The sequence below is a fragment of the Solenopsis invicta genome, chromosome 14 (genome assembly GCF_016802725.1).
Source record: "Solenopsis invicta isolate M01_SB chromosome 14, UNIL_Sinv_3.0, whole genome shotgun sequence".
NCBI classification, from domain to species: Eukaryota; Metazoa; Arthropoda; class Insecta; order Hymenoptera; family Formicidae; genus Solenopsis; species Solenopsis invicta.
This window is the reverse complement of record NC_052677.1, coordinates 12,987,528-13,011,289: the sequence shown is the minus strand read 5'-3', so window position 1 is coordinate 13,011,289 and position 23,762 is coordinate 12,987,528. Positions and strand designations below refer to the sequence as shown.

Genomic DNA, 23,762 nt, shown 5'->3' with positions numbered 1-23,762 from the left:
AGGAGGAGGAGAAAGAGGAGGTGGTGCAGGAGGAGGAGGAGGAGTTGGGCCGCGCAGCGGGCGACGGGGTTCGGAACGTGACCTACGCAGGAGATATGTCGACAAGATGACAGCGGCCGTATGACGACGCTGGCTGGCTGGCTACGCCGTTGCCCGCCTGATACGACGAACTCGAGGAAACGTCGCTCCGCGCCGGAAGGTGCACCAGGAAGCGGCAGCTGCGGTGAGTGGCGGGCGAGAGAAGAACGCGCGAGAGACTTGACGACGTCGTCGTCGTCGTCGTCGTCGTCGTCGGCGGCGGTGGTGCCGCGCCCCGTGCGATGCGCACGACGGCGCGGTGAGCGGTGAGATTCGCCGACGGAGGAGTCGCCGACGAGGAGTGCCGCGCGTCGACATCGCCTCCATCCCATCTCTCTCTTCCCCGCGCGCTCGCGTCCGGAGGCATGAGCGTGTTTGGGGACTTCCAGCGTGTGTGGGTGCAGCGGTTCCCGGACAGCGCCTTGCCGGCCGCCTGGGAGGAGGACGTCCGAGCGAACCTGGTCAAGCATAAGCAGAAGGTGAGTCCCGAGAGACGCGACAAGGGTACCCCGCGAATCACGAACGCGCGGGCGATTGATCGAAGTCGTCGATTCTCATTGACGAGCGGCGCGCGAGGTCCGCAGGTGTGCCCCGACAGATAATTGTGGCATGAGAGAAAGAGAGCGAGGACGTGTGTAGATAAGGGTGAAACCCCCTGTGCCGTGGCCAGTGATAGTGTCGCAATGTATTCGCCCAAGCGTTTATTAGTCACGTGTGAGCGATCTCTGTGTGTATACGTGTGCGCAAAAGAGTAGGTTTTATTTCGTTCAATTGACATCCTGAAGGGGTCTGATGATTCATCGTGTATCAGGCTAGAGTAGCCAAGGTTTTTTTTTACGAGTCTCTGATCTAGTTCCCGAGAGAACTGGAAGTGAATTTTTGGAAAGTAATAAACGGATGATTGTAGATTGTGCGATTGCGGATGCAACCTTGCGTTACGACTGGGTTGTGATTGCAGTGAAGTGTCGCAATGTTTACCAGGTATTTATTAGTCAGAGACCGGCGTTTATGCGCGCGTACACGCATATCAAGAGATAGAGAATTGATAGAGGAATTCTATGAAGAAATACCGGTTGAACGTACGTGCGGTGGAGGAAGAGAGCGGCGAGGACAATTTGATTTCTTCGTCTAATAAAAACTTAGTCATGTATAACTCAATTAACACCGTGTTCGCATGACTTGATGACTCATCGAATTAATTGTCTGAAACCTGTCAGTGACAGAGCACTTGGTGACACTGGGACTACCAGTGAAATATTATTCTTTTTTTTATATTTGCAATGGGACCTGGATAAATGAATAAACAAATCAGCGAAAAAGAAGTGAGAATAGTAAATATTGACTTCCTGTCTTTAACTGTTGCTTGTGAATTATCGCTGAGTTATCTCTGTTGTGTGTTATCAGAACACCGTGAAAAGTTGATTATAGTTATTATATTAGGTCACCCTAAAAGTTCACGGCATAACACATTAACTCTTATTTAAATTTTATTAAAATGACTTATTTAAATTTTATTAGAAAGATATAAATATTTATTTATTTAAAGAAGAGAAACAGAGAAAGGCAGAAAATTATATAATAAAATATAATTCCAGAACAATCTTTTTTGTATGTTTCAATTAAAGTATATTTAAAATACAATCTATTAAAATTAATTTTTTTTATAAAAGAAATAAAATTCTCTTCTTAAATTATAATATATTATAATTGAATTAAAAATGAGAGTTATTTTTTATTAAATTTTCTGTAAAATAATAATATATAGGGTCACTGCACCAGTTGCTTAACAATTACCAGTAAATGACTGATTAGAAAAGTATTAAAATAATAAGACTTTGAAATAATAAATTGCGAATTAATTGTATTTTTTATGATCTAATTTTTATAAACATTTTATTAAAAAATGATTTTTTATTTAAAAATGTGATTATATTAAAATTTTATTTATATGTTCATTGACTAGTTCAATTTTTTATTTATTCATTGACTGGTGCAGTGACCCTAGATCCTTGGAACAATATATCAAAGCGCGCGATGTATATTCTTTTTTTCGCAGGTCACAGCTTTGAGAGAAGAACTTGAAAAGGAAGAGTTTTATGTGGAATATTTAGAGAGATTACTAGCCGACGTCGAACGGCACAAGCAGCTGGCTAACAATACCGGCGCGAATACGAATACATCTGAGAATAAACAGGAAACGGCAGCGGAAACGCAGTCTCAACAGGATTCTCAGGTATCGGAAAGCGGCTTGGCGGATCCTTTAAACTCGCCGAGTACACAAAACGTCGAACCGTTCGCTCCCACTTTGACGGACCGAGAAGATATTAGTAAGTTTCAAGACAAGTGCGTGTCCGAATTGAGCTCCACCCTCGGCACAGCTGGCAAACGACCCAGGAGCGAAATCCCAAGGAGTCCCGAGAAAGTGCCTGAACTTAGAAGAAACAGTGATCCAGATGTGCCAAGTAATTATGTTACAGTGATCGAAGTCACCGGAAGTTCGAAGAAAGACAAAAACGAGGAATCTCTTAAGGAAGAAGACGAGAAAGGTATTTCTTCTTATGTATACATTTTTTTATTGAATTTTTAGAAGTACATAATTTATATATAATCGTTAAGAGAAAAAAAAATTTTGAGTAATGGATTTAATTTTAATCTTATTGTTTTATGTAGACGATTGAAAATTAATAGTTTGTTTGCTTTTCATTTTACACAGAAATTATCCGTTTTATGCACATTATAAATAACTTTATGATGTACAGAGTGTATTATTAGATTATCTATAAAACGACCCACATTGATCAATAATAGCGCATTAAAAAAAAACTATGAGTTTATATGCGAGCATATGCTTTAAATATTTTGTTTACAAGCATTTCCGCCGCGTTCCTATTTTATATAGTCACATTTTCTTATATTTTTTTTGTAAATCATAAGTAATATTAAAAAAGGTTAAACAAAAACTGTTTTTAAAAGGTCTATTCACCGAAATCCTATCCGACCTATTGCCATTTGAAATTTCAAATTTGACCCAGTTAGGTTTACTCTACTTTCGATATAGTCTGCGAAAAACCAAAATGCCGTCGTCAGATAATTTAAATAGGTTTTAACGATGAAATTTTTTTTAATCTTTATTCATTGCGAAAAAAGAGTAGTACGAGTGGTTTGCTACACCCTGTATATGGGATCTAAAAAATGATTTATTATTTGTTTGTTAAATAGACTTAGAAAAGGCTATCAACGAAGATGATGAAGATGGCGACGCAGAGGCATCGGAGGAGGAGCCTTATTACGATTCAGTAGCCTTGGACCAAACTGGGGAGTATGTTTACATTGACGCGCGCGTTCCCACTGTCAACAGTAATAATAATGGTAACAAGGCGGCGACTCGAAGACCACCCTCGCTGCCAGATTCGCCGGGCAATCAGAGTAATTATGTCAACATCGATTATTTTATACAGTAAGTCGTTTGTCTCTCTTTCTTACTCTATCTTAATTAGAACTACGTTAAAGCCATTAACTACGCGGAGTACAAGCGCTTCGATTATATTGTTTTTTAAGTTAATATATATGTATTGATTAAATTCGCGCGAGTACTCCCGAGTTAAGGTTTTGAATGTGTATATAATTATGTGCGTTATTTTCAGACACAGAGCGGCGATGGACAGCGAAGACGAGGAGGGTGCCAGTCCGGCACCCCCGATTTTGCTGCGTGCTCTCAGCACGGATAACGAAACCGGCAGTAGCGATGCCGAACCACTGAGTTTGAGCGAGGGTAGTTTGGAATCGCCGACCCCGACGACGCCGCGCAGACAAGAAAAGAGCAAGGAGCGCGAGGACGATAGGACGTCGATGGTCAAGTGTATCGTGAACTCGGTAGTGGAGAGCGAGGCTGTATATGTCGAATGCTTAACTGTGATGTTACAAGTATGTTATTTTAAACTCTTTAATTAACTCTGACATTTTTAATTTAACTCTGCTGACATTTTAAATTTCACTTTGACATTTTAAATTCTTGTTTAGAAAGTTTATTTACAATGTTTTACTGTCCTCTTGCAGTATATGAAAGCTATTAGGGCAACTTTAACGACATCTCAACCGGTTATTTCGGAAGAGGAATTTGGCACAATGTTTTACAAGATCCCGGAATTGCATGGTCTGCATCAGACATTTCTGGACGGTCTTCGAAAGAAGGCGGAAAAGTGGGATAATAAGACTACTATAGGAGAACAATTTAAGGTACGTATATAATTCGAGTCTTAAACGAGACGAGTAAAAGTTTGAAAAATCATAACATCATGTTTACTTTCAGATTATGGCCAGTAATATAGGATTATATGGTGCGTTTTTGCATAATTACGCTCGCGCGACCGATACCGTGCGACGGTGCTCCGCTCATTCCACTCAATTCGGAGAGATTACTAGAGATATAAGACTCAGGGGCTTCCCAAAGGGCCCGGGTTTGTCTCTGGAGGATTTGTTACATAAGCCAGTTGCTCGAGTGCAAAAGAACGCTTTAGTTTTACACGTAAGTAATTTGATGCATATAAGTATGTATATATAATGTAGCTGTTTATATAATAGGTTATACATATTTTTTATTGATTGATAAAATTGTGATAATAGGCTACTATGAATTTTAGATCTGGAAATACGCTTTTCCACATTACAATCTCTTTATCTTATCTTGAATTTCATAGCGATAATTTTCAATGGCTTTTAGGATCTTCTCAAACATACGTCAGTTAATCATGCAGACCATGCGCCTCTGTCAGAAGCTCTCGCTATGACCAGGAATTTCCTAGATGAATTCAATATCATTCAAACGAAGTCTATGTTTCCGGTACGATTCGTATAAATTACTCTGCAATATATTATTTTATATTTCATTTTACACAACATTACATGATTATGTCTTTTATATCATGTTTTTTTTTTTGTTTGTTTATGCAGAGTCACGATAGAGCTCAACGAAGATTGGTAAAAAATTCATTTGTAGTCGAGCTCTCGGACAGTCACAGAAAGCTGAGACATCTATTTCTCTTTAACGACGTGATCGCCTGTGCGAAGTACAAAGCGTCTGGCAGGGATAAGTTTACGTTTGAACTGAAATGGTACGTGCCGGTGGCAGAAGCCGCTGTTACCGAAGACGGCATAGAACCGCGCGAAGCCAGCCCTGCTAATGTGGTAGCTTTAAGGTAAATCATTGAAACGCTTGTAATCTCTACCGCGATATCTGTCATTAATAAAGAGTAGTGCTTTATCAATTGTATATTGCAAAAAATATGTTATCAGATTAGTCATCAATGTTAATTTTAAAGTATCAGTATAAAATCAACAGGTTCTCAAAATAGATAGTCATTAGTCATCAAAATAAGTAGTAATACACTAATAATTACTTTTTACTACTGATGAAAAAAGCTTAACGAATGTTCTTTTTATCTCATTAAACATTTGATTAAAATCACGAAAATTATTGGAACAGGTCGCAAGCGTGTACAGTACGCGATCAAATTTTATGGGAAGAACGAAACGACGAAAAACGGATCAGAATAGGTGGCAGAGGTTCAGAGAAGAATCGAAAGAAGCTCGCCGAACTTGAGGCTCAACTGGTATTGGCCTCACCGAACTTAGTCCTGCGCGTCGCGCACAAAAGTCAACAGAATCGAGTACAAAATTCTTACACCTTCTTCTTGTCTAGCGAGTTTGAGCGTTCCCAATGGGTAGAAGCGGTGGAGGCGTTACAACAGGTCATTGAGTCTCTCATTAAGATTAAAATTAGTTGATATATGTATTCTGTTATTGCATATATGTGTTTTAATCTTTTATTTGAAATACTTACGTTGTTGGTACTTTATAGGGCGGACAGCCTCCAGGACAGCTGCCACTGTCGATGTACGAACTGCAGGCGTGGGTTACCGCCTGTCGAACGTATTTGCAGACCGACATGGGCAGCTATCTGCTGAGATCAGGACGCGACGAAAGCTTGCTGCTAGGTGATCTTCATCTGACGCTGCTCGGTTTGACTCCGCCAGGTTTAGACAGAGTGGGTGATCTCTATATCATCGTAGAAGTTGACAGCTATGGACACTACTTCAAGAGAGCGCGAAGTCGCATCGCCAGGGGTCAAGCTCCAATTTGGGGTAAGAAATCTTCCTTGCTTTTATCTTATAATCTATTCTTGGTATTAATCTTAAAAAAACATGAGCAATTGTATTTAAAATCAAAATTCGTTATTTTATGATACTAGAATAATATTTTTCAATTCAATTAAATTTCGTTTTTTTGATACAGGCGAGACTTTTGTAGTAGAGTTGGAGGGAAGTCAGAACGTGAGGATCTTGTTGTACGAGGAATGTGGCACACGCTCGGTATTGCGAGGCAAGTGCATTCAGCGGTTGAGCAGATCTTGGCTTCAATCTGATCAGGTGGAAAGGTTGCTAAATCTGGGACCCGCGACGTTGGACGTGGCGTTGCGTTTTGTTCCCAGCGAGGTCACTCTGAGGCGAGTGCCGTCGGCCAAACCACAAGGCTTATTCGGCGCCAAGATCCAACAAGTTTGCAAGTATGCACGAATTTCATTCGAATCGAAAAAATTAAGAAATTAAAAAATTGATTAATTTTTTTCTTGTTGAATTTTTAATTAAAAGAAATTAATTGGACATTTAAGTCATAAAAAATCCGCAACTGAAATAAATAAACAAATTAAAACAGTAATTATACTCTTTCGTGATTTTGCAGACGAGAGAAACGCGACGTGCCTTTCATAATAACAGCATGCGTGCGAGAGGTAGAGAAACGTGGCGTTGGCGAAGTAGGCTTGTATCGCGTTTCTGGTTCCGCGTCCGATGTGGCGAGGCTGCGCAAGTCGTTCGAGAGTAATTCGTACGAAGCGGAGCAGCTACTTAAAGAGGTACGTTTGCACTTCTGGCATTTTTCATGTCTGTAGTAGTCCAACAATAGAATGTTCTTTTATTGCTGACATTTTTGTATGCGAACGTGGCTGCAGGTGGACGTGCACTCAGTGACGGGCGTGTTAAAGCTATATCTACGCGAGATGCCGGAGGCGTTGTTCACCGACGCCCTTTATCCGGCATTTCTAGAAGCCTTCCAAACAGGCGACTTATCACGGGGTGCCGCTCTGCGCCGCGTTTACGAGGGCCTGCCTGCTGTCAACAAAGCGGTGATCGACTTTTTGCTAGCGCACCTGGCTCGTGTGAACAAGCACGAAGCACAGAACAAGATGTCGCTGCACAATCTGGCCACAGTGTTTGGACCCACGTTGCTGCGACCTGGCACCAGTAATTCGCGCAACGATTCCAAGAGCCGCGATCTTCTCGCTGCCGGCACCGTCGACGTGATGGCGCAAGCCGGCATTCTTTACTGCTTCATGCAGTTACATATGCAACAACAAAACAATCAATCTCTCTAGTCGACAAAGTCCCCTGATCCTGAACGCGATTAACGTTGCCGTACGATTTGAGATCAAAATAGATAATCGGCAACGCATTTTCTTCCTGACGAAGCAAACGTCGAAAAGACGATGTAACGGTGTCTGAAGAACAGCCTGGTAATTCATTCGGTATCGTTATACTTAATCTTACAAATATTTTATTTTGAAAATGTAATATCTGTTCTTATTATATGCCATAATGTGTTACATCATTTAGGTAACAATAATTTACGTAATGCATAACTGCGCTGCCAAATAAGGATAAATCAGAAGCTTTTCATTTAATTTAATTAAACATTTTTTTTTATTAAGTGCAATATCATTTTTTTATAAATTTTAATAAAATGACTAAGTTTTTCTTTTCCTTTTTTTTTATTAATATAATTTCATTGATTAAATCGAGAGAAGACATAATCACCAATTTCCGTCCTTCAAACACCTGTCAGATGTCTTTTATATTGTGCGCTGACACAATAATCCATTTGTATCGTTGGTCTCTTTGTAGACAGTTTCGCGTGATGTATCTCTTTTCGCGATCCTAAGATAGAGTCTGGAAATATATTAAAAGCAAATAGAGTGGCTTTGACGAAACCCTCCGCAAGATGAAACTCCTATACTCCATACGCGTGCAAAGTAATGTAGCCGAGCTGCTCTTATAGAACGTATATAAAGCGTAATATTAATAATAATATATATAAATACATATATCTTTTTTTACTTTTGAGGTTTATAATATATTTTCTACTATTGTCTGAGCGTGTGAATATCGCTCGCGCATAATCAAATTGATGATGACCTTTCCTGAGATGAGATTTTTCGAGATAATGAGGAGCGTGAAATGGTGCAGAAATTTCAGGTGAGAAATTGGCCAAAGAGGGGATTAGATAAGTCAAAGCAAATCGGTAAGAATGTTATATTATCTTTGTATATTAAAAATATCCTGAAAATTTATAAAGAGAAGAAAAAGAAGAGAGATTCGTTAAAGAGTGAGAGTTTTTTAAGGGAGAATCTAAAATAATAAATTTTGTATAAAGTCTGAGACCGAAGCTTTTAAAGCCTGAAATTTGTGTACTGAATATGCAATTTGGTGCGCCTGTGCTCTAGAAAATAAGTACTTTTTCACGTGACGTGTGTTCCTAGCAGAGAATCTAAATCTTTTTATACGAGCCCTTTTGTATATCCGTTGCAGGAAGCAACCTATTGCCCTAAGTAATATGGATACTGTACTCAAACGATAGTGTACGACATCACACAGAAATATTACAACATTTGGAGAATGAGATAAAGAACGAGAGAGAGGGAGAGAACGAAGGAGAGAAAGAGATTTAGAGAGTGATTTGTTCTTCCTTGAAGATTCTGCGGAATTCAGGAAACGACGTTCCTCACAATGTGCAAAAATCTGTTATACATGTGTAATGTAATAATCGTCCATTCCATTTGCTCGAGTTCTCTATGAAGAATCGAATTTGACAGATCGAAGCTTCGCGCGAAGAAGCTCGAAGTTTTGACCCAAAAAGACATACGACTGCAAGAAAGAAGCCCTCCTTATTCCGTCAGAGTGGTATTTTTCGACAGTAATTTTGATCAATGTGTGTCCATTTTTACTACTGTCTAAATGCAGCTTAATGAGACGCCAAAGAGAGAAAGGTACGTTCCCACATGTATAGAGTGTTGTGAAAATCGTAATTTATATATTTTTTTAAATGCAATTTTTTTACGGAAAAAGAAAGTGTGGAATTAATTTGTTTTTGCACAAGAGACTGTTTTTCCCGAAAAAATCTATATTTAAATCAATAAATTTTTCTGTTTTTCTTAGATCTTTCAAATTAATTGTCTCGAAGAGAAAGTGCGCGAGAAAAAGATTTGAATATATCCTGAAGTTCTTTTCTTTTTTTTACAAAATACTGCTAATTTGGTTAACGTTATGATTTTTGGAACGCTCTATAGTAAAAAAAAAAAAATTATACCGTAGTCGATAAAACGAGAGACAAAACACAAACACGCGAGTTTGGCGATGTAACAAGTGAACAGAATTCAGTACAGTATCTTGCGTTATACCAAGCTGTCTGCATCTTGTGTAAAAGAGAAGAAAAAAACGTAAAAAAGTCAAGTCTGACGAAAGTGTTCGATAAAAATAACGACATGTAAGAAGTATTAAATTGTTTATGCTTGAACAAAATAGGCAACTATTGTATCTCGTGCGTATGAAGGCAATCGCGTGCGTGTTTGTGCTTGTTTGTTTTGTATGCGTGTATTATCCCACCCTTTCCCCGTGTATGTATCATACCGTAAAAAGAGATACCGCATATACTAAGATTAATTTTGATATTGTCGTTTTCAAAGGAACGTCCGCCTTTTTTTGTACATTGTACGAAGTGTAAAAACGAGTTTCCTTGATTATTATTTGTGTTATTATTAATATTATTATAATATTAATATTATTACTCCACATATATATAGTATATATACGAGATAATTATTGCGTCACAACTATTTGTTACAAGATTTGATCAAGCTAGCTTGTTCGCAGCGAAATGCGTACTGTACTGCCAAAAAGTGAAGAAACACACTTAAAGTGGATAAATATACTGAAAGTTTATAAACTTTTACATCGGTAGGTTCTTTATATCTTTTTTGCATCTTTCCTTCCGATATGGGCCGTGAGCCAAGCTTCAGTTTCATGAAATCCTTTTACAAACGTCTAATAATTCAAACATTATTATTTCAGAAGAGATTTCAAAGAAGCGACATGTATAACGCTAAATTTGATATGCTCTGAATTGGACTTTTAATTATTTTGTTTGTTCCCTTGAAATAGTCACACAACTGAATGACATAACTCAAATTTTTAAATCGACCATCATTCACATCTGATCCGAGATCTCTCGCTGGATCGAAGACTCCAGGCAATCTCTGGCTGGCGGCGACAAAGGCAATCTGACGGGTGTCGCTGCGATATTATCCCACAAGCCAGGTAATCGGGTGCCATCGGAGCCATTGCACTGCATCCCTGATAAGCCAATTAAGTATTGATCAGAAGAGGAAGAAAGAAGAGCGTTTTATCATGCAGGAATTGAAGATTATTATGAAGATATAGAGGAGTTAAGAATTCACTGGTAATATTAAAAACACATCCTTCTATATCGCCATATTAAATTAAAATTAAAAACAAAATGGTCAAAAATTGCTAAAATAAAGGCTCGAGGAGTTATAAATTAAAATCAGTAAGATACTCGTGATTTTTAACCATCGCGAACCTAAAGGCGCAGCTTCGTAGAGATCGTGAAGAGCTTCCACGCGGACCTTGGTCCACTCGATGCTTTTATAATTCGCCGAGATGCCCTTTTCCAAACTGGTGCCTTGACTTTCCCATTCTCGCATATAACGGAAATACGTCCGCAAAGCATCGTCGCTTATGGCACTCTTGCACACCTAATTGTAACACAATTTTGTATGTGATTTTTGTACGTGATTAATTAGAAGTATCTTTTTTTCTAAAGATAAATGAATAAATTTACTTATTTTATTATTTCTTTATTTTACTAAAAAATGAATTTAGTTTACCTCTAATTGCGCGTTGGGATAGTAATGAATATAATTAACGCACATCTCGTCGGATATAGCGAAGCCGCCAAGAGTCACGTTATCTCTTTTCATAGTGTTGTAAGTGCATGTAGTTATCAGAGAATCTCCCTGCAAATTATTTTATTTTTGTGATAAGGGTACTCAGCTTTTTTTTTTTTTATCTTTAATCTTTGATAAGAAAGATCTATTTAACTGTATCCCCTCTCATTATCTACTTTCTGTATATTCGTTTGCTTTAGCTAATTTTCTTACAGGCAGGATGGTCACTGGTTTTGGCAGCAATCTAATCTCCTGGAAATGAGTAGAGTAGTGATTGTCATAGTTCAACAGTGATAACTCTTCGCCGTCCCTCACATGACGGGTGACGACTTTGGTGCCCGTTAAATGCGTGTGCAGTTGAGAGCCGAAAATGTGAATGCCACTTTGGGGCAGTCCGACTCCGGTGCACTCTGTTATGCAGTGACCAGATAGCATGAAGGCTTCCTGAAAAAATAAATGAGGCAAATTTAAAGATTGCACATCTAAAAATCTACTCCTTTTTAAAGAAAAAAATGCACAAACTTTTATTTTTTGAGATAAATAGATAATCTGTAAGTTTAACCGCGAGATTCGTGTATGAAATCTATATAAAATGTATTTATTTAAATAATTTTTATGTAAAGAATATTTATATAAATGTCAAATTGTAATTCGAATTTTGTTTAGATTTCAATATTTCGTCACGTCGGCACGAGCTTACAGTCGAGAAATTTCCGAAGAGTTGCTATCGATCAATTTTTTCATACCTGTTGCGGAGGTATAGCCATCTTATCAGTATACTCGAGACCAAGCTCGATGACACCGGCGTCATACTTTCTGAGAGTCTTAGTTAGAACAAATCGGATTCCAGATGAATCAACGACGCCTTGGTGCAGCTCAGGATTATTGTAATGCACCTCCAACATGACATGCGGATTGAAATCGGCTCCCCCAATAGATAGACCGGCTTCTTCCGGATATATAAACGCATCGGCACCCATCGCCCATGCTGCCAACACCTTCTTGCAAATCTGCTCCAAAATGAGCATTATTGAAGTGGATTTGAAAATTATGCTTGAAAACACAATTTTTATTTTCAGAAAATGTCTTGAACAATTGAGACACAAGATAATAACAATTTAAATTAGAAGATAAAATTGTTACTTTCTAGTTTTGGAGATTTCAATATAAAATTTTTTATTTTAATAGCAGAAATTGTTCGAAGTATTTCAAGTTCTTAATTTTAATAAAATAAGTTTTATAATTACTAATGCAATTATATTAATTATATAATGCGATATCTGTTGTAGACACCGTTTTACAAGAAAACAATTACCTGTGTTTTTTCGGGTCTATCTGCTCCGTCACAAGGTCCATCGTACATTGGTATTTCTAGATCCACTGATCCGGCGCAATGAAAGACTTCCATGTGATGTACAAGATGTTCGTTACCCGCTTGAATAGCGGGGCCAAATTGTAGGATATGATGCCTGCGAGTAAATGTAATATTTCTCTCTTTATAGTTTTATATATATATTTATATTTATTGAATCCTTTTGAGGTACATATGCAATACGCACTTCTGTCTTAATACCGATGGCAACTTATGAACACGACACCAATAGGTGGTTTCCTGTTTTGGTACTTGAACCCGGTGGGCGAGTAACTCGAGCTGCCAGGCATTCGCGGGGAATTTGGGCTTTTTATGGGACACCCTGAGTAATTCCGTACGCGACATGCCCGACGCTTTTGCATCCGATATCTCGAGGCCGGCCAAGGAGGACAATGGTCCGCGTCCGCGGAGCCACACCAGGTGGGTTGTGCCTCTCTAAAAATGAATATTTTATTCCGATTTTCTACAATTTAATCTCTGCCTTGTGTGAATTAAAACACTTCAAAAATACTGAGAAAGTCTATATCTGTTTTTAAAATTTTTCATAGATATGAATTCTAAAATATTTTGAAATTTATATAAAAACTTTGAGGAGTTTTTCTAAAATATTATAAAATTATTATACAGAAATTCTGAAAAATTCTAAAAAGTATTTGGAAAAATTATATAAAAAATTCTGAGAAAAATTGTCACCAACAATTAGACAAGGCATTCTTCACCTCAAGACATATTCATTAAAGGCTCAAGGCTGTTTTAAAATTTGTTTTGTCTTTACATAAGCGTTAGACTTAAAAATTGCGACTCTTTTAAATTAAAGATTATTATATGTTACGTTAAAACGACGCGATTCTTTCAGACACTTAAACATTTTTGCAAGTTTTCAAGTTACGTTACGTAGATATCTAAGTTGTACTCACTTCAATGATATAATCATGCTCGTCGCAAGTGTCGAATTTACGAGAGAATGTGAATTTCGTGATATTACCGCGCCTTTTCCACGCGAAGTTCTCGCAGTCCTGTTGGGTGTCCAGGTACAACTTCCCGTCGATATCAGCCCATGAATCCTGCCGATGATTTAAATTAAATTAAATTAAATTTTTATTGTGTATCGGCAATATAATAGAATTATGAAACAACGAAAAATATGTATACACATAATATACAAATACACAAGAGGTAAAACACCAGCATTACTGCTGCTCCAAAGCCTACCCGAGTATATATAGGAAAAAAGAAAGAAAAGAAGAAAGGCATCGCACATATATGACTAAATGTGCAATTAAATTTTGCAAGTATATCATAATATTAATCATACATGAATTTTAAGTTGAACTTAACAATTATATATATTTTGTGGAGCAATTTTTATACTTGCTCATGCATGCGCTATGGTGTTTTGGCAAAGGTACTCTCGGTGGTTTGCTATTACCTTCCGAGATGGTGATCAATTAAAAATCTGATATGTTCTGGGTGGATTTGAACCTGGATCCTTGACACAGAGAGCAGACGCGCAAATCTTACGTCACGATCACCACATTATTAGCAGAGATAAAACGAATCTTATATACAATGACTTATCTAATATTTTACATCATCGAATATCTTACTTGAAGATGAATTTGTTGATGCCAATCTGACCATAAGATGCAGTAATCAGCCGGTTTCAGTTCTCCATAGTCGGAAAATCCGATCGCGAACCAACTACTCTCGTTGCCGACGTAATGAATCTCCACGATCACCAGCTTGTTCATTAGATCCACTCTGAAAAGCAACGACAAACTGAGAAAAGTTTCGACCAAAAATTTTTAATTATGACAGTGTAAATAAAAAGTGAGAAAGAAACATTCAAAGTATTGTCCAATTGCCGCATTAAAGTCTAGAGATCTGCATTAAAATACAACTAACAGTTGGATTTTTGTTAATTTGAAAATAATTCTGCTATAATTTGTATAAAAAATCTGAAGAATGTTCTAGAAAGATATAAAGTTACACAGAAGTTCTGACAAATTTTTATCAAAGGCTAACTTGGATAATTGTACTTGTAATCTCATAAATGATGATTAAATAATGAACGAAGGTGATAAATGAAGTGATTTTTTTAGTTAAATTTGTCACGAGATACTACCATGATTTGCTTATAAAGACAGAATAAAGACGTTACGTCTACGATAATAATAAGCATTAATAGTCTTTAAGCAATTAAAAATAAAAAAAACCATACAAATAAAATAACCGTACACAAGAACATTTAATGCACAAGTTCCAAAATAATTAAGATTATGTTCTCTCCTAGAAGCGGTTATAACAACGAACAACTTTGTTCAAAATCGCACCTCCAGTGGAAAGTCGCCTCCGAACCGAGAGGAACCGTGTGCACCGTGTCTCCAACTACATGTTCACCAGTCGAGGAATCGCGCCGAGACCAACCCGAGTGGATGCCCGCGAGAGCGACTAACAGAAACAGTATCATCATTAATATGATCAAATTCTATTTAAATCTCCCTACGAAACGATTTACTAAGTAAACTCGCCGAGCCTCGTCTCCGATTTGGATTTTTGTTAACTTGACTCGGATTTTATGCCGATTTTATCCCAGTTTCGTGAGCGTCGTTTACGAGGTTTACAGGATTGTATCGCGAAGTCCGCGAAGTCCGCGAAAGATGGATTCGCACTGAGGATCTTTACTGCGAACTTTCGTATCTCGCAGGATTCCGCGCTTGGGGAACGACGCAGGATGCGCAAGCTCGAAAGAACTGGTTCGCAGATTCAACATCCCCTCGCCCTTTATCGAAGATCAGCTATACGATTGTTATTTAAGCTGTTCCAGAAATAAGAGTGAATATATTAGTCTGATTTGTAAACTATTTAAATTTTGCTTTTATTACTAAGGTATTTAAATATTAAATATTTAAATATAAATATTAAACCATAGATATAAAATTAATTTGATTTAATGTAATCTCAGGTTGATTAGAAAGACGGCGACATTTTCCAATAACTCGATTGACGAGAAGGAAATTAACTATCACAAATTGCCAATTTAAAGAGTGTTTCCAATATACAGGTTGTCTTAAAGTTCTAATAGATTCTTTGGAAAAGAAAGTTTCACAAAAGAAAATTTCTTCAATTTTTAATTGTTTATAATTCAAGAGTCACTAATACTTTGATATTTTATTTAATTAAAAATTATTAGCAAATCTGTATCACTTAAAGATTTATAAATATATATTAATTTTTATTCTATACAAAGTACATTCTACTTTTAAATATAAGGAGATAAAGAAAAATTGATTTCATATCGATTGAAAAACTTACGATTAAAATTAAGAAAGGTCTCTTAGGATATTCTATGGTGAGAGAAAGAGAGTACGTCATATACGAATATATTCCGAGGAACTTATATTGCATTCCATTTGTGGAGCGTGCCTTGTGACCGGACTGCAATCAAGAAATTCCGTGGGACTTATTGCGATCGAGTCTCTTTATTACGCGTTATTAACGGAAACAATTCGTGTAGATGAATTTTAGGAATGTCATTCGTGAGATATGTGAATTATTTTTAGCTAATACAATTTAAATCGAGAAAGAGCCAGTAAATGATTAAGCAAGATTTTACTGAAATGTTTCTTATGTAATTTTATTTCTTTTGATAGTTTAAAAGAAACAGAAAATGTATTTAAAATTATAACAAAAAGATTATTTTTACTATTAAGATCTTGCTATAAGCATCTACTGACTCTTTCTCGATTTAAATTGTATTATATAAATCACATTCTTATACTAATGTTAGTTATTATTTTTAGCTGTATTTTTCGCTCTAATCAGCATTGCAGCTGCTTACGTAATAGCATAAGCAATCGATAAAACACGCGAACTCTTGTATGCTAAAATAATTATCATTGGACTGTTGCATGAGAATGCATGTTATATGAGAAATGAATTTCAAAAATGTTTGATGTCGCAAAAAATTAAACACTTTTTGTGTATGATAGTCTAGTAATATTAACATTTTCTTAAATTAAAATATGTTCCAGCTATTCGATGAAATCTGCGCTCGAAGTATTTACATTATCGTTAATAATCACTTCATCATGACTATGAAGCGCCTACGGTGAAACAGCTGCCCTCGCTCAACAATTAAGGCTGTCAATTAGAATCAATCATAGCTTGTAAAGCCGTCGCTGCTCAGTAAATAGTTCACATTTTAGAAAATAGATATAACGAGCTGAGTCTAAGGGGAATTCGATCCGGTCTCTGACATTAGTGTGATAAATGTAGAATTTCTTATATTTTCTAATTTTCCTTTGAACGTTAATTGCATTTTGTCGCATTAGTACAGAAATAATTGTGAAATTTAAGAAGTTATTAGTCCAAGTGGATGACTACATCTTTTATCATTTTTCAGGTCATTATCCCAATCGTGCTTGAATTGAGGTCAGTAGTTGGCTGAAGTTCCTCGGAATTCCTTATGTGACTTCTATGGGTACATTCAGCCATCTTCCTTGCGTCTCCCCATACTTCAATTTTAGCGATCGCTTCGACTTCAATGTCAGGACGCTGACGCGGCCTAACGACACGGTCGTAGTGGGGCACGACGAATTGATGATGACGATGGGACGGAGGGGAAAGGAAGTGGAAATACTGACGGCCAGCTGGCGACGAGTTCGTCGACAGTCGAGAGAGACGAGCGCCCGCGCTTGGATTGGAGTGTCGGAGCAACCAGTCCAGAGCACTATACTACGCGCAAGGAATGTAATCCGTGTCGCCCGAATGACCCATCCGTTACCCGTGTACGACGCGCTGCAATTCAGACTGCCAAATTTTATTCAGGGTGAGTGGGCAAGCGAGCGAATGATTGAGCGAATGAGTCACGCGAAAGCCACGTGTGGGGCCTGCATCACGTGGCGAAATCGGCGAAAGATGAGATTCCCGATGCGCGAAAATAATCCTTGTAAAAAACCGGGACGAAGTATGCTTTTCTAGAATTATATAAGAGAAATTTAATTTAATAAATTTTAGCTAGTTGTGAGGGACGATCACGGTGGAGCGCCTTGGCATTGTAATATTTCTACAATGAGCGATGAACTTTCTCTACTCCCTCCAATTCTGACAGCTGGAAAAGAACAGTTTTCAGTTGAAGAACACGTTTGTTTTTCTTGACTTGGAATATTTGTTAGTCAACTGATTTTTCAATAAATTTGCTAATTATAAATAATGTTAATTAAAAATTCGAAAGGTAATATATAGGGAGATATTAAGAATGTAAAATGCAATGAAATGTGGACGATCATGAAAATTTTGTTGATTCTTCAATTAATTTGCTTTGTCTGAATATAATTTGTTTGATAATATTTCATAACGTTTGGTCTTGCTCGCGCTGTTTTTTTTCCGGAATTCTCGCGTGTTCTGGTATTTCCGCAATATCGAAAGCTTTTGAATGCGTAATATTCATTCGCATGACGATGCATAATGACGCTTATATGATATTTTTTAAGCACGTGGCGTGCACAAGGTCATTCTGTCCGTCGTAAAGTCGGAGGTCTCATGGTCGCCGTCGCAAACTTTTCATTGTCAAGAAGAGTTCCAAAGATGTAGATACAAGTACGAGAGATTCACAAAATTTTTTGCAATAACGACCAAATCAATAGGACATTATTTAATGTTATTTTAATTTTCCTTAAAAACAGTCGAAGATACTTATAAAAAAATTACAGAAGGACATTAACACAAATTAAAATAATTGTATAAAATATGATAAAGATGTAATTTTTATAATTATTAATCTTAAAAGTCAGTTTTATAATTTTTAATATAAAATTATTATTCTATCAATAATTATTAGGAAAAAAAGCGGAATAATAATTAACAAAATAATTATCAGATTATTATTTATTCGAGTAATGAATTTTTACGAATTAAACAAGTAATGAGCTGTTTTGTATTGAATTCTTATTTGTTTGCACACGGAATTTTAATTATTGTAACATATGTAAAAAAAATTGCAAATGAAAAAATGATTTTTTCTGCACCAGTGCAAGGATTTAAAAAATATTTGATACGCTACTGTGATAAGTGTACAGCACTTCTTTCTGGCGATAACGCCTTTGAAGTGCGAATCGCTTATCTATAATGCAAAACCAGCACGTTTCATAAAATTTTCCTCAAGGCAGTAAATCAATTCGCGCTGAAACATTTGCATGCTTGTTTATACTTTGTAATGAATATTGAGTTAATACTCTACTTGCCGATTTTATATGTATGTTTTTTTTCGCTTCTTTTTTTCTGATGAAAATTTACTTTGTATGGAAATCGCACGATATGTACACTATTATTAAAAAAAAAAGAAAAAAATGTTAACTGACGTAAGAGATTTTATCGTATCATTTTACGAATATTTGCATGTCCTTGCGCTAAGCACCAGTACGAAGCAAAACGATAAGTGTTAACAAAACCCAATGATGCGTAAATCACTATTTGCGGAATGTTACGCAAATAGTGACACTTTGAAAGCGAAGATCTTGTCTCGTCGACAGAATACATATGCGCGAGCGCATTTATTATTTTTAGATTGTTACTTGATGCGCGCCAAGTATTCTCGTTTCTATTATATTTCTTTTCCACGTCATCTCTTACAGAGCTTTTATGCGTGATGCTAATTAAGCGGAAGCAGATTAAGTATGCGACTTCTCGTGTCCGGGGGAAGAAGAAAAAACGGCTTGCTCAATCCAGCACAAACATCATTTAATTTGTTGAAATCGCACGCGATTTTAGCGTGAAAAGAAAAATGTATCCGATATCATATATTTCGCGAAGAGCGCAACCTTAGATAGAGATAAATAAGATCATGCAATGTGTCACGTAATGGTATTGATAAAATAATTAGTAAGTGTATGATGGTAGTCTCTAAGTTCAATCGTACGCGATAATGAATGCGAGCCAGCCTTATCCTTCATTTTTGATTTACAAGTGACTAATCTGATAGCAATTCCCTATCTTCATGAATTATTTGCACGTATTATCGACCCCCCGTTCAATGACAAATATACCTAGCGCGAAACGTGAAATCAGAAGCATCAAATCGTACAAAACGTCAATTTTACATAATCGACTTTTATTATTATTTCTGAGAAAGTTAAATATGAGAAATATTTGTGTTATTATACTTTTCTTTGTTTCCACAAGTTTGAAAAGAGAATGAGAAAAATGTTCGATTATAGAATGTCAGTTTTATGGATATTTTAATATGTATACCGTCGAAAAAAGGACTTGTAAATTTTCATTATTGAAAATTTATGTTATCAAAATTGGCACAGAGCGATAAGTTGACACAGCTGTGTTACACTTGATAGAAATTAGAATAAAAGTAGAGAATACACCCAAGTAACGGGATGACATTATTTGTTGTCATTTTGACGTTAAAATAAGTGACAAATATCGTCACTTTGTTACCTGGATAAGTTACGTAAGGAAGTTAGGTAAATAAGTTGAATAATTTATGGAAGAAATTAGAATACAATGGGTAGAATAAATTGAAATAGGAGTCAAGTTAGAGTAGAAGAGGAATAGTCAAAAAGAGCTGTTTCTACATATTTTTTTCATTGTTACAGATATAAAAAGGGAAGTGCAACTACGGGCGGTTTTTGAAGAAGCGCCATAGAAAATCCGTGGTGGATCAGGCGTCGGTAATCGATGGGTTGAGAACGCTTTTCGTCATTTTCTTCTTTTCGTTACTAAGGTGTGTAGCTTACCGATGAGCCATGCTGAAGGTGGTCGGAGCCTCGTGGCTGCAGACGCGCATCTCCTCCTATATCCTTGGCGCCGTTGCTCTCCTCGGCATCGGTGCCATTATTCTAGGCGAATACGGACTTATCAGGTGAGTCACGGCGTTAATTTTCAAATTTCTCTAATTTTAAAGAGTCCAGTTTATCGAGAGTAAATTTTTGAACATATTATCAAATAATAACAGATAAAATAATATACGACGTGTACATTTGCTCTAGGTTTTACTTTTACAAATTCAGAGAATATTATTCATTTTTTAACTTTTGAAAAGTTTATATCGGATATGAATAAAAATTAATTTTGAATAAATGCCTTCTTTAAAATTTTTAATTTTCTAATCAGTAATACGTTTGCAGTGTTGAGAAAGATGGGACCTACTCGGCTACCGTATCGTGGAATCACAAGGGAGGATATCGCATCGACTTTTGGGGTCAAGGCAACGACCTCGCCAATATACGATTGAATGCTGCCCGTGCCTATTACAAGACTGGCATATTTGAATCTGGGTAGGTCAATGTCATTGAGCGCAGGAAATATATAGACGCGTTTCTGAAAGATATTTACTTTCTCGATGTTAAAGAAATCAGAAACTTCACGAAAGTTCTTCCTAATTTCGTTCAATAAACTTTTTTTTTAATTTACTTGAATCGCAATAATTTTATTTTTCATTATTCACATTATTTGATATTATAAAAAAATATACGTATATCACACATTTTCTAAAAGTCTAATTTTGTATGATTAAAACAGTTGATATATATGAATTCTAATGGCAAAACATGAAGCTTTTTTCCTGGATATGGTTCTATATTTATAATTTTGTAAATAGTCGCTAAATATCTTTCGACGTAAATCGAAACCATACATCCGCCTCGCATACTTACATCAAATCAGAATATTCTGCAGATTTTATGATGGGGATCAATTAAAATAAGCGAATATATTCCAGATGGTCCATTATCGAAATAGAAACGTCATCAAAGTATCCAGACACCGTGCAAGCTTATGCGGCCGGTTTATTAGAGGGTAGTCTGACCTGGCAAATAATCCATCATCATTGGCACAATACCGTTAATGCTGTTTGTGAAAAATGGGCAGACGAATGCCAAAAGCTGATGGAATTCCTTCGTGAGAACACCGCCATCGTTCGCGAACGTGCCGAGCGTTTAGCAGCTACGGATCCATTCTGGCATATGGTAAACAGCAAATAGGAATTAAGATTAATCCTCATTAATTAAGAATTAATCGGAATATCGTTTCGATTCAATGAAATATTTGATACGTGGATTTATTTTTCTTTGTGCTAAAAATTTTGAGTATGTACTTATTACTTTTATTACTTTAAAATGAAAAAAAGAACCAGCGAATAATTGCATTGTCTTAGATATTCCATAGATAATTATTAAATAGAATACTTCAAACTCGATTTTAAGAATGGTTGTAAACTGCCATATTATTTTCGATTATAGGTGCGGTTGTTCTATTTACAACTAGATGGTTTGGAGGCTGGCTGGAGATTCGCGGTTCGTCGTAGTCGGCAGACAGTGGAAATGAGCAAGGAGCATTTCCTCTGGTTGGCGATGGCTGCGGACCTACCAGATCTCGAGCGAGCGCTGATTGATTCTGACTCTTACCGCGAATACATCAAAGGCATGATTTTCTTGAAAAGCCTATCCCGTGAAGAGCTAGGACCGTTGGTAGCTATTGGACATACCACTTCTGCACCGTAAGTTTTTATAATCCAGTGTATAATTTTTAATGAAAAATGTTATTTATATGAGGAAAAATAAAAAAAAATAAAAGGGAATTAAAAAAAATTAGTTTAGAACATAAAGATGTTTGTGTAAAGATTTTATATCGAAATATGAGAAAAATATTTTTAATTTGCAACTTCTATATTTTTCCGCTACGAGGAAGATCGAGCGTGGGTATACTGTCATGTTGATAAATAAAAGTGCTTTTTAATTATGGGACACATACAGAGCTATCCTATCACAATTTTCTTATAGATATGCTAAAATGTTGCGGTTGCTGAAGAAATATACCTTTGGTTACCATGTTTTGCCGATCTCCAAAACGTCCGCGCCGGTGCCAAGCAAATCTATTATAATGTCATCTTACCCTGGTGCTCTGTCATCTCACGACGAGTTCTATTTGATCCAAGGAGAGAGTCGCGAACTCATTGTCGCTGGAACGCCATTGACAGTTTCTAATCACAGCCTGTGGAATTTTATGAACGCAAAGAATCAGGTAAACGGAGTTTTTCTCACTTTGAGTTTTATAATTTTAATTTATTGCAGATATGTTCGTACGTGTGCTGAAAAGATATTTATATAAGACAATAACTTACGATGAATTGATGTAAATTTTGAATCAATTTCTATTATTTTTCACTTCCTTCGGGCATGTTAAAAGTCAGTACGTTAACTTCTTTCTTCCATAGGTGATGTCATCCGTGAGGGTGATGGCGGCGAATCGTCTGGCAACGAACGGACATTCCTGGTCTCGCAGCATGTCATTGCAAAATGCTGCCGATGTGGCGCGATTATGGATCACTTTGGAACCGCGCGACAACGTTATCTGGCTTATCGAACAATTGCCAGGACTTATTCGCACGACGGACATCAGCAAGAAGTTTACCAACACTGACGTGCTTTGGGCCATCGGTGAAGTTCATCTTTCTGAGACCAACATGGCGATCGGCGAAAACGAGGAAGAGGACGACGATGAGACAAAAAACGAGCTGGTCGCGAGACTACAGAATAACATTACTACGGCGGAAGACTTTAGGAGGCTGATTCGAGGAGACAGTCACGAGAAGCTCACCACTGAGAATGATGATCAATCTCAGATTTTAACCAACAGAGGAAGCCTGAAGAAAGTTGATTTACCATTTGGCATAATCGATACGAAGATCATCTTAGCCGACGCTGACGGTGTGGCAAATTTTGAGGCCACTTCCGGGCCAATCATGTTGGGCTCTACGCAGCCCTTCCAATGGTCGACAACTTTCCCCAACGTTTCGCACATCGGTCAGCCCGATGTCTTCGATTTCGATAGCGTTATTCCTCTGTGGGTTTGGCTCTGAGTCATGATCATCTAAATATATAAAAACAATAATTTTAGTAATGATGAGAAGGTAACTCTTTGAATTTTTATTTGAAATAAAAAATTTACCCATAAACTGCAAGTAAAGCAGTTTAACTACTAAATGATAAAATATTGAAAAATTTAATATTTAAGTTACAAAATTACTGAATTTAAAATGATGAACCAAAAAGTCTTTGCTAAATCTCACCTTTTAAATTTTAAATATGAGAGACAGCTGGCTCATATGTTAGCCACCTACCGTATGAAATCTTTGAAAAATAAAATGAAATGAATTTCTGCTATGAGATTTATTTCCAATCCTTTCCATTTTTTTCCTTATTATCTTAAGTTATAATAATAATTAGG

General features: G+C 36.8%; 3 protein-coding genes and 1 long non-coding RNA gene across 7 annotated transcripts; 3 read left to right on the top strand and 1 right to left on the bottom strand.

The window, feature by feature from the left end:
* Positions 1–96: 96 nt before the first annotated feature.
* On the top strand, positions 97–10,135 carry LOC105201084 (active breakpoint cluster region-related protein). Of its 3 annotated transcripts, XR_005576256.1 has the most exons (14): positions 97–557; positions 2,135–2,624; positions 3,298–3,535; positions 3,723–4,002; positions 4,135–4,314; positions 4,388–4,603; positions 4,799–4,918; positions 5,029–5,273; positions 5,561–5,825; positions 5,936–6,218; positions 6,370–6,640; positions 6,817–6,988; positions 7,085–8,384; positions 8,718–10,135. XR_005576256.1 is itself a non-coding variant. In XM_011168942.3 (13 exons), exons 1-13 carry the CDS (start codon positions 444–446, stop codon positions 7,505–7,507), a joined length of 3,297 nt encoding a protein of 1,098 aa, XP_011167244.1. In that variant the 5' UTR covers positions 97–443; the 3' UTR covers positions 7,508–10,135. The 3 variants fall into 3 exon arrangements, 2 of the variants coding, with proteins under 2 accessions (XP_011167244.1, XP_025993723.1); XM_011168942.3 differs by having other exon boundaries at positions 7,085–10,135; XM_026137938.2 differs by lacking the exon at positions 97–557 and adding an exon at positions 598–1,059 and having other exon boundaries at positions 7,085–10,135.
* On the bottom strand, positions 9,932–16,104 carry LOC105201088 (tyramine beta-hydroxylase). The gene is made up of 11 exons (XM_011168960.3): positions 15,840–16,104; positions 14,858–15,342; positions 14,132–14,285; positions 13,442–13,588; positions 12,712–12,959; positions 12,468–12,621; positions 11,899–12,162; positions 11,366–11,596; positions 11,093–11,221; positions 10,786–10,960; positions 9,932–10,538 (listed from the first exon to the last, which is right to left on the bottom strand). The coding sequence occupies exons 2-11, from the start codon at positions 14,995–14,997 to the stop codon at positions 10,393–10,395; spliced, it is 1,788 nt and encodes a 595-aa protein (XP_011167262.1). The 5' UTR covers positions 14,998–15,342; positions 15,840–16,104; the 3' UTR covers positions 9,932–10,392.
* Positions 10,513–14,955, top strand: LOC120359499. Of its 2 annotated transcripts, XR_005576258.1 has the most exons (5): positions 10,513–10,644; positions 11,368–11,703; positions 11,819–12,633; positions 12,757–12,944; positions 14,818–14,955. It is a non-coding gene; the product is annotated as an uncharacterized LOC120359499 (long non-coding RNA). The 2 variants fall into 2 exon arrangements; XR_005576257.1 differs by having other exon boundaries at positions 11,368–12,633.
* Positions 16,105–17,176: 1,072 nt separating the features above from the next.
* LOC105201089 (putative phospholipase B-like lamina ancestor) lies at positions 17,177–23,669 on the top strand. The gene is made up of 7 exons (XM_011168961.3): positions 17,177–17,355; positions 20,132–20,397; positions 20,663–20,812; positions 21,256–21,502; positions 21,776–22,032; positions 22,316–22,556; positions 22,750–23,669. The coding sequence occupies exons 2-7, from the start codon at positions 20,282–20,284 to the stop codon at positions 23,392–23,394; spliced, it is 1,656 nt and encodes a 551-aa protein (XP_011167263.2). The 5' UTR covers positions 17,177–17,355; positions 20,132–20,281; the 3' UTR covers positions 23,395–23,669.
* The last annotated feature ends 93 nt before the right edge of the window (positions 23,670–23,762 follow it).

Excerpts from the sequence above, each read along its gene's own strand:
- LOC105201084 (XM_011168942.3), top strand. The coding sequence starts at position 444 with ATGAGCGTGTTTGGGGACTTCCAGCGTGTGTGGGTGCAGCGGTTCCCG. Across the intron at positions 2,625-3,297 it reads TAAGGAAGAAGACGAGAAAG|ACTTAGAAAAGGCTATCAAC; the intron begins GTATTTCTTCTT and ends TTTGTTAAATAG. Across the intron at positions 4,003-4,134 it reads GCTTAACTGTGATGTTACAA|TATATGAAAGCTATTAGGGC; the intron begins GTATGTTATTTT and ends GTCCTCTTGCAG.
- LOC105201088 (XM_011168960.3), bottom strand. The coding sequence starts at position 14,997 with ATGATGATACTGTTTCTGTTAGTCGCTCTCGCGGGCATCCACTCGGGT. Across the intron at positions 13,589-14,131 it reads ATCAACAAATTCATCTTCAA|GATTCATGGGCTGATATCGA; the intron begins GTAAGATATTCG and ends AATCATCGGCAG. Across the intron at positions 12,622-12,711 it reads CCATCGGTATTAAGACAGAA|GCATCATATCCTACAATTTG; the intron begins GTGCGTATTGCA and ends ATTTACTCGCAG.
- LOC105201089 (XM_011168961.3), top strand. The coding sequence starts at position 20,282 with ATGCTGAAGGTGGTCGGAGCCTCGTGGCTGCAGACGCGCATCTCCTCC. Across the intron at positions 20,398-20,662 it reads GGCGAATACGGACTTATCAG|TGTTGAGAAAGATGGGACCT; the intron begins GTGAGTCACGGC and ends ATACGTTTGCAG. Across the intron at positions 20,813-21,255 it reads ACTGGCATATTTGAATCTGG|ATGGTCCATTATCGAAATAG; the intron begins GTAGGTCAATGT and ends AATATATTCCAG.